This window comes from Pseudonaja textilis, chromosome Z, assembly GCF_049901715.1.
Source record: "Pseudonaja textilis isolate UNSWEBS1 chromosome Z, rPseTex1.2, whole genome shotgun sequence".
Classification (NCBI taxonomy): Eukaryota; Metazoa; Chordata; class Lepidosauria; order Squamata; family Elapidae; genus Pseudonaja; species Pseudonaja textilis.
This window is the reverse complement of record NC_142008.1, coordinates 132,534,097-132,542,982: the sequence shown is the minus strand read 5'-3', so window position 1 is coordinate 132,542,982 and position 8,886 is coordinate 132,534,097. Positions and strand designations below refer to the sequence as shown.

General features: G+C 37.5%; 1 protein-coding gene across 1 annotated transcript; it reads right to left on the bottom strand.

Annotated features, from left to right (window-relative positions):
• Positions 1-914: 914 nt before the first annotated feature.
• On the bottom strand, positions 915-7,475 carry LOC113443489 (neuronal pentraxin-1-like). Its single transcript, XM_026711744.2, has 5 exons — positions 6,167-7,475; positions 4,514-4,709; positions 2,861-3,108; positions 2,544-2,723; positions 915-2,459 (listed from the first exon to the last, which is right to left on the bottom strand). The coding sequence occupies exons 1-5, from the start codon at positions 6,884-6,886 to the stop codon at positions 2,250-2,252; spliced, it is 1,554 nt and encodes a 517-aa protein (XP_026567529.1). The 5' UTR covers positions 6,887-7,475; the 3' UTR covers positions 915-2,249.
• Positions 7,476-8,886: the final 1,411 nt, after the last annotated feature.

Sequence of the window (8,886 nt, the reverse complement as noted above, 5' to 3'; positions counted from 1 at the left end):
GAAGGATTGTAGTTTCTTTGACAAGTTTATTGCAATCCAGTTGCTATAAGAACATTCAAGACAATTAAAATTGTGCATGCCCATCCTTGAATAAAATAACTACATTATCTCAAAGTGAGGCAGAAAACCTGTTATTTGCAAGCAAAATCTACAAAATAGAATTCTAGGCTAAAAAGATTGTGTGCTTTTGCAGATCTGTATACAAATGCAATGGAAATTTGATGCTTATTCAGAATGTCTTGCTGCTCCCCCAAGCTTTTTTTAAGATCCTCTCCATTTTAATCCAAAACAGATATAATACAGAGGATTGCTATGATCAATTTCTCATCAGTACAATTCATTTAGATTTCAGATTTAATGGTTTACTTTTTATTTCCTCTACCTTAAATAGTCATCTTTATTAAAATATCTGCCTCAAGGTAAGCTAGTACTGTAGCATTTGGAAGCTTTATTGCTTTTTTTTTCTTTAAACTAAAATTGTGCTCTGGCATCTTTATTGCTGCTGCTGCAAAACTAAACCAGATAATTGTATAACAGTTACATTTTACAGCATTTTCTAAGCAGGTTCAGGCACAGCAGTGCTGATCAAAATTGCGGTGCAAGGAGAATTCTGACATCACCTAGGAATATCCACAATGAATGCTGGATATATTTGTTTTTTTCTTTCAAGGGCTTAGATATTCCTCAATGAACCTTTGTCTTTGACCTCTCTCTATATAGTGCTGAAAACACCACCACCACAGAAATGTTTCCCCCTCCGCATATTAAGCAGTTCTATATATTCAGCACAGATTTCTATTGGGTGATGACTTCTCCAAAAATTTTGAGCCTTGCGATCAGTTTGCACAAATGATGTTATATTCATTTGTGCAATAGGAATTATGCTATACTGACTCAACCTTTCCATTTTCATAGGCTTCCTGGGCTTCCATAGTCACTTTTAACATAGGTTGGCTTAAACATCTAACACAACGATACACAACTGTTTTTGCTGTGATACAGCAAAATGCTGACCAACATGGTTTTTGCAATGATGCATAATAGCACTTTATGATACTTGCAAAATCTGACACAGGGCTTCTAGAGCTGGTTAACATGGCTTCTAATTTTGGATCAGGCCAGGTCCAGATCTACATCCAGGTTGTATTAGTTGATTCACGGTTGGAATGTTTTTTTTCAAGCTTGGCTTTATTCAAGTTTAAAAGATAGATATATACATACATACATATACATATATACACTATGTAAATACTATTTAAATTAATGGAGGGTGTGGGAAATGGAAAGAGGCAGAAAAACTGTGAACTCAGAGAAAATTAACTTAGATACTAAGAGATTAATCTAGAAGTATGTGTTTCATACTCTTCCTCTAGACTTGACTGGGTTTTTGGCAATGATTTCCTGAGAACAAGGTAAAGGTCTACTAAGCTGCTAGAAAATATCTAAACAGAAATGCTGTCATCATTCACTATTCTTGTGTGCAGAACTTACATGGTAGATGATTGATGAATGAATCTGAAAATCTTTTGAGATTGTGATTGGTTATTATAGTGCTCATCTCACATAATGACTAGGAAGCTTACATAAATAAAATACATAATACAAAAAAATTAAAGCAGATAACAGTCAGGCATTATCCAACCAATTTACCTGGTAAGGTATTGATCTATTTATCTAAAGAAAACATTCAGGAAAAAGATTCTGGAAAAAAATATTAACAAATTCTTTTTCCCATTCCTCTTGAATATCCAAAAAGTAGAAAACACCTAGTCAAAAAAAGGATTTTGACCTACCATAAGTATTTTCCTAGTGGATCAGTGTTACACATCAAGGCCTTGAGAATGAAGTGCCCTATTGGCCATATTGTTATCATGAGGAATTTTATATTTTGCTCCTGCTGCTACGTTAAGAAAATCCCAATACATAGGTTTATCATGTGGGAAATGTTTCTTAATTGAAAATAGTTCAGCTTCATAAAGCATTTATTCCAAACTATACTTCACTGTATTTCTGAATCTTAAGATTTTCCTGCCATTAGATGCTGCATACATAACCACTTTCTTTTTGTTGCACATTTGCCAAACATGAAGGACCGCCATTCTTTTGTCAAGGAACACAGAAATGTTGATTTCCCAACCCTTTCTATTACTGTATGAAATAAATCTTAAGATCCTCCCGTGCTTTGCCTTTAACCATTAGGTATCTTTCTCTCCGAGAGAATGTTATGTCCATGTTTCTTTGGTTGATTCTTAGTGGCAGGCATTATATGGTAGTTTGATCACTCCTCTATGAAGTTCTATAGTGTTTTCAGTCCAATTAATAAGATCACCGCCAATGGAGCTACTGCAGGTTGCCATCTTATAAATTTCAGCAGGTGTCACAATATAGCTCCACATGTTGAAATCTGACATTTCCCCAATGAAAGCTTGAGTGGCATCAAAGCGGCCACCAAGAGTGTCCTGTAGAAGAAGAGTGCAATAAATATGTATTCAGAAGAACCATGCACAAGAGTGACAGCAAACAAAATTGAGAGGCCTATTTACCTGCTCCTGGCCTAGTATGAAAACACCGCCAGGTTTCACAGGATGCCAAGGAGCCAGATTCTCCCCACTCCCTCTTTGGACACCATCCTGGTAAGATTTCCAGATGCCGTGCCGAGTTGACCACGTCACACAGATGTGGTGCCATTTGGCATCATTAACAGCCAATGGCAGGGTGGCAACCTGCAAAGCAAGGACAGAAGAGTTCAAATAAAAGAGAATGAGCAAACCTGGGAATTATAAATATGGCAAGGTACCGAATTTAACACTTTCAAATATATCTGCTGCACAAATAAACAATTATGAGACATTTCTCCTACCTTATCATTGATGAGCAACTCCATGGGGTTATTTCCCCATTGAATAAGCACTACTTCATTGGCTTGGTTGGGCACTGAGTAGGAGAAAGGTGTCCCTATCCCTGGGGATGAAGTTGACTTGAGCCAGAGACAGATGGAAAAGGCAAAGATTTCACGTTGTAGAGTGTGCTTGATCTTGATATACATGTAGTTTGTGCGAAGGGGGAAATCCACATGAAAATGTTCGGAATGCTTATCTGCCTTGTTCCCTGGAGGACAGAAGAAAGCAGAAACGTGGTACTGCACTGCAACACAGGGAAATAGAGAGGAAGTGGATTATCTATATACTGCCAACTGATCTGACCTATTAAGAATTGATTCTCCAGGCTTACTATGCTCTTTCCCAATAATGGAATCCCATGACCACAATCGAACAGGCCAAAGTTCATGAACTTTACCAAATTTTCTTGCTTTGGTCATCATGCCTCCATTTCATTATCTCTTGACACCTTTCTTGATTTAGATTTGGTGACGTAAGGATCATAAAGGAGAGCTCTCTTCTCTTATTCTTTATAAAGCACTATTGGCACATGAAAAATGGTAATATTCATCCATCTCATGTTGAGCTACCAAAACGCTGTCAGGCAGTTTCTATCACTATTCAAGCTCCTCTCTGCTGCACATCAGTCACATGTGGCTGGTTTTATGACTAAGCTATATTTTCAATCAACATTCCCCTTTTTTGTTTCATTCTGCCCATTGGTCTGTCTAACAGGATATTGCAATATTTCTCAAAATATCATTCTTTTTTAACCACCGAGGCCCATCTCTTTTCCTGCTGATTATGTGATCATACAGTATTCAGATTCTTCAGAAATGCAGAAGCAAATAAAATATTATTAAATTATTAACACCAAGTATTTGAATCTACATTTCTCATCCATTGAAATACTCATTAACATATTTACATAAATCTCTAATAGTTTTTTTTAATCAAGATTAATATAACCTATATACCTCTTGAAGTTCTGGGCTTAATATTTCTCATAATCCTTTGTCACTGGCTATATTAATTGAGTCTGAGGAGAATTAAAACCTAAAATGGGTTAGAGTGGGTCTATTTATATTCAGATTTCAGCATGATTGAGAAAATGCTTTGAGCCAGTCACTGTCTCTCGGCTTTAGCTGTCTCATAAAACCAGTTGTTAAGACAAGGAGAGTTTTTTGAGAGAAAATGAGATAGAAAAAGCAATATGCAAATGTTAAATCACTGAAGTTCTCCATTTGCCTCACATCTAATTATATCCTCCTGACAGCCTTCTCTGACCCATGCCCTATCCTACTAATCAAGCAGCATGGTCCAAAATCTAAAGTTTGGGAATTTGCGAATTGTAGTCTCTGATATCTGGAAGGCATCACTAGGAAAAACAATTTCTCATTTCTCCACAAACCTGGCAATAGTCACCTACACATCTGGTTTCTTCATTGTCCATTTACTTGTCATTAAACCCACCTCTTATTAATTCTTTTTATTTAGCAGTTTACTTAATTTACCTCCCTTCCATCTATCCATCCATTTTTACCCCATGTATGTGGACCAAAGTCTCCTTTCTCATTCTGGCAACACCACAATATCACAAGATTGTTTTGACTTGCAAGAGGATACCACCCTACCTGGAAGATCAAGTTTAGTCTCCATCGTGCGTCCATGTGAAACATGCTTCTGTCTCATCCCTTTTGATTTTGGTACACTGTGTGTCTGATGTTCTGAAGTGTTGGTTTTCTCATGGATCTGGTGCTCCAACAAGGTGATCTTTTCCTGAAGAGCATCCCACGTGGATGTAGAGAAGGTTGAACTATTCCAATTGTGCTGGAGAAGTCAGGGCAAATGCTCATGTTAATAAAACTCTGTCATTTCTTCAGACCTTTCTCCTAGACCACCTCTAATATGCAGCCTCTCTCCCTCCCTTAAAATTCCACCTTAAGACCATTATTAAGCATTTGGTCCAATTCCTGAGTTCCTATATGTTAGCCAAGCTGAATTTTAGATTGTATTTGCAAATAATTGTATGTTTTCTTCTTGCCTGAAATGGTGCCATCATCTATTTATGTTTTGTGCCTCATTATTGCCACCATTTAACCCATTTGCAGTGCAGTTCTATGCCTGTCTTCTTCAACGCAATGGGTCTTCCTTCCATGAAGTATGTAGAGGATGCCAAATTTAGCCACCTTCCTACACTAAATTTGTCACATAACAAAGAACCTCCTGAAGCTCCATGAAGATATTCTGCTAAATTCTGCTAAAAGTAGGGACTTTTGCTAGTTTTGCAATAGCCACTCTACATACAAAAAGACCATCTTGAATAAAACCATCTGAAACTTCAATGGAATCAGAATTGAAACCAAGCACCTTACACCCTGGGCATGTATAGGCATATGGATGTGAGTATATGTGTGTGTGCATCATGTTCCTTCATTTTTAGGTGAGTAAAGTTATGCCAATTGCAAAGCAAGGAATAAAAAATTAAATTAAAATATTAATTGACTTAAGGAAAAAAAGGAAATATAATGTCTATTTTATACAAATACCATTCACTATAGTTCTCCATACCTTTTCCTCTGGAAAGCTATCCCTCCTTCCATCCCATCTGTTTTTATTTTATTTCTTTTTTAAATCCCTCTGTGTCCACCTCCCTTTGCAAAGTGACTCCTGCCATTTTCTTCTTTGGATAGTGATTTTCTCAACGAAGATTTGCTATTGATGGTACAAGGGAGTTTAAATAATTACACAGGAGGAGGAGGAGGAGGAGGAGGAGGAGGAGGAGAAGGAGAAGAAGAAGAAGAAGAAGAAGAAGAAGAAGAAGAAGAAGAAGAAGAAGAAGAAGAAGAAGAAGAAGAAGAAGAAGAAGAAGAAGAAGAAGAAGAAGAAGAAGAAGAAGAAGAAGAAGAAGAAGAAGAAGAAGAAGAAGAAGATGATTTGTTGTGAGAAGTTAATTCTGGTAGAAATCTGAGTGTGTGGGGAGGTATTTAGTTTTTAAAGGGAAGGTAACAGCATTCCTTAAAATTGTATGCTTTGATCATATAAAACAGAACGAGGAAGAAGAAATGATTAAATGGAGGATCATACATGAAAACTGATGCAACAAGAATAAAAATGCTTGCAATAATTGCTCGCTGATCAGCACTTTGGACAAATTAAAAAATGATGGTATGAAGATTGTAAATGTGAAGATGAGGATTGTTGGATAATAAACAAGTAATTAAAAAAAAGGTAGTTTTGAGAAGATAGGTTAAGTGCATTGAGCAGGATAAGTTAAAAACTAATACCTGTAAATATTCCAGTCTCTCCTTCAGGGACTTCAGCATTCTCTCCATCTGATGTATTGCAGCAGATGCCTCATTGGGTGGATCTTCCACAGCATTAACTTGAGCAGATGTAGGTCCCTTGTGAGAAGAATCATGTGTGTTGTGCCTGACCCGTGGTTCGTGGTTCCCAGGTTGTGCAGTTTGATGATGCTCATTCTCATGGGCATGGTGGCCTTCATGAAGATCTTGATGGCCAGTGTCACGGTGTCCCCTATGGCCATCTTCATGGTGAGACTGGTGGGCATCTTCATGATGTCCCCTTTGACTATTATCATGATAGTCCCGATGCCCACCTTCGTGATGGCCATGCTTATGGTTATGATTCTCTTCCTGATGATTTCCATGGTGCTCACTATGCCTCCGGGAATGGGTTTCACAGCGGCTCAGTTTGGCTGTCAGTTCTCTCACAGTCTCTCTCTGGTCAAGGATCATTTCCTTTTGATGCACCACTGTCTCCCGCAGATGCAGGATGGTTTCCTTAGCTTCTTCTAGAGTCCCCACCCTATGGCCATTGCCTGCACCATTAGCTGCACCTCCATGTCGTTGATGGCCATTTGACTGGCAACCATTATCGATATCCAATGGCATAGGACTGCAGATAAATTTGGGTAAGCCATGTTCAGAAGCTATCCGTAGTGGGGAAAAGATGAGGCAAAGCAATGTCCAGTGCATTGCAATCATCAGAGATGGGATGTTTGGTGGATGGGAAAAGGGTAGGAATGGGGATGGAAATGGTCTAACAAATTCAGGATAAATTAGATAGCCACAGAAGTTGATGATAATTTCCAGAAAGGCCAAGTCTTTAGAGCTTGAAGAATCCTATTGTACAATAGATTTCAATCCTGTGTCCATCATCCAGATCTTCTCTTAGATGACCAAAAAAATTCCACCAGAAAGAAATTCAGCCTCTATGAAGAAGGATATGCAAAGGGCTTTGACAGAGGAGAAGATACTGTAGATGAAACTCTTCAAGTCATGTTTGGTTCACCAAGTTACCAAATCTTCAATACCCACAATGGCTCGTTCCATTGTCTCAGAAACTGAAGCTTTTCCTCCTTCCCAAATATCAATTTCTTGCTTCTCAGCAGAGCCAAACTGCCAGCAGACATCCAGGCACTATAGTCAGGTGGGTTTTGTTCTTTTTCTGCCTTTCCTTCCTGTCTAATTTGCCAAATCCACTGGTGATGAGGAACAAGGCATCGTTTCCCTTGGCGACTGAGAAATTAATGGGCTTAAAGTGTTACAGCAAAGCTTTTGCCTTTACCACTGCCTGCCATCTCCTCTCTGTTGCTAAGGCTTCTAGCCTGGTAGCCTATATATAACCCCTCCTGAGAAGCTAAAGCTTCACTCAGAAGAATTAAGGTATCAGCCAAGAAGAAATAAGCTAAATCCAAGCTATAAAATTATTCCTCATTTTCTCTTCTAATTACAGTTATTTACCCAGAGTATATCACTCCCAGCTGGAATTAGAGTATGTGGAACTCCCACAATAACAGGAAAGACAATTGTGTCAAGTAGATAAGACACACACACACACACACACACACACACACCTGTATAAAATAAACGTGCAGCTAGATCTGCAGACAGACCCTATCTTTCCACTCAAGGGCCTAATCAGATAATTTTAACTATATGAAAAACACAAAGCATTTTGAACCAAAATATAAACATTACACTCTCAATACTAAATTACTGATATATGTATCATTATGTATTCCACTGTCCCTTAGCAAATTCAGGACACTTCCAATATGATTTGTTTCCTTTGAAAGGAAGAGTTTTTAGAGTGTTTTTGATAAACGAGGAAAAATCCATATTTCAGCAGTCTGAGAATAGGATACCTGGCCCACAGATGAGTCTGTGCTTGCCAATAATCCTAATGACCATTGCAATGTAGACTTAGAAACTCTTCTACCAAGTTCTGATTTCTTCTAAATGAGACAGTTCATTCACCATATTGATAGTTTGATTTTTCCCTCTACAATTCCAAACTTTAGTAGAATAGATGATTGAATGCTAGAATTAATATAAGGCTGAAAGATTATTAATTCAATGGGTTTAATTCTTTCTAAATATAGATGTAAATTAGAGTCATATGCTGGCTTGTTTATAATGTTATTTATTTGATTGTAGGGCAAGGTAGTCCAATATGGATTGGGATACCCATCCATGAACGATGGAAAATATAATCCTTCAACCAGCCTCCCAGTTTAAAATGAAAAGACTCCCAATCTAGATTAGGCCATTGGGCATTTATAATGAAGAAAATGAAATATGCAGATTGGAATAGGGCAACACTTAATATGTGTTTCTTTAGTTTAATCTTTGTTTCCACTACAAAGAAATGACTAAACAGTATAACAGTATGAAAGAATATCTAGGAATCCAATTGCTTCTTTCTGGGACCTATGCCCAAATAAATCTCTGCAGCAGAGCAGGGTAAATTAAATCATGGTAATTTGCTTTCACTGAATGTAATGTGATTCAATTGTCACTAACTTAATCGGGACTTAATCCAGATTTAACATATAAGTACCCTCTTGGGATCAATTTAATATGTAAGATTAAATATACACCAGAAATAGGAATCATGAAGTACAATAAAAGAGTTATTCCTCTTTAAAAACTCATGCTTACCGGGCCATTCAAAGTGGAATCTTTTAATAAAATCCAACAGT

Excerpts from the sequence above, each read along its gene's own strand:
- LOC113443489 (XM_026711744.2), bottom strand. The coding sequence starts at position 6,886 with ATGATTGCAATGCACTGGACATTGCTTTGCCTCATCTTTTCCCCACTA. Across the intron at positions 3,109-4,513 it reads GACTAAACTTGATCTTCCAG|GGAACAAGGCAGATAAGCAT; the intron begins GTAGGGTGGTAT and ends TCTGTCCTCCAG. Across the intron at positions 2,460-2,543 it reads TCATACTAGGCCAGGAGCAG|GACACTCTTGGTGGCCGCTT; the intron begins GTAAATAGGCCT and ends CTTCTTCTACAG.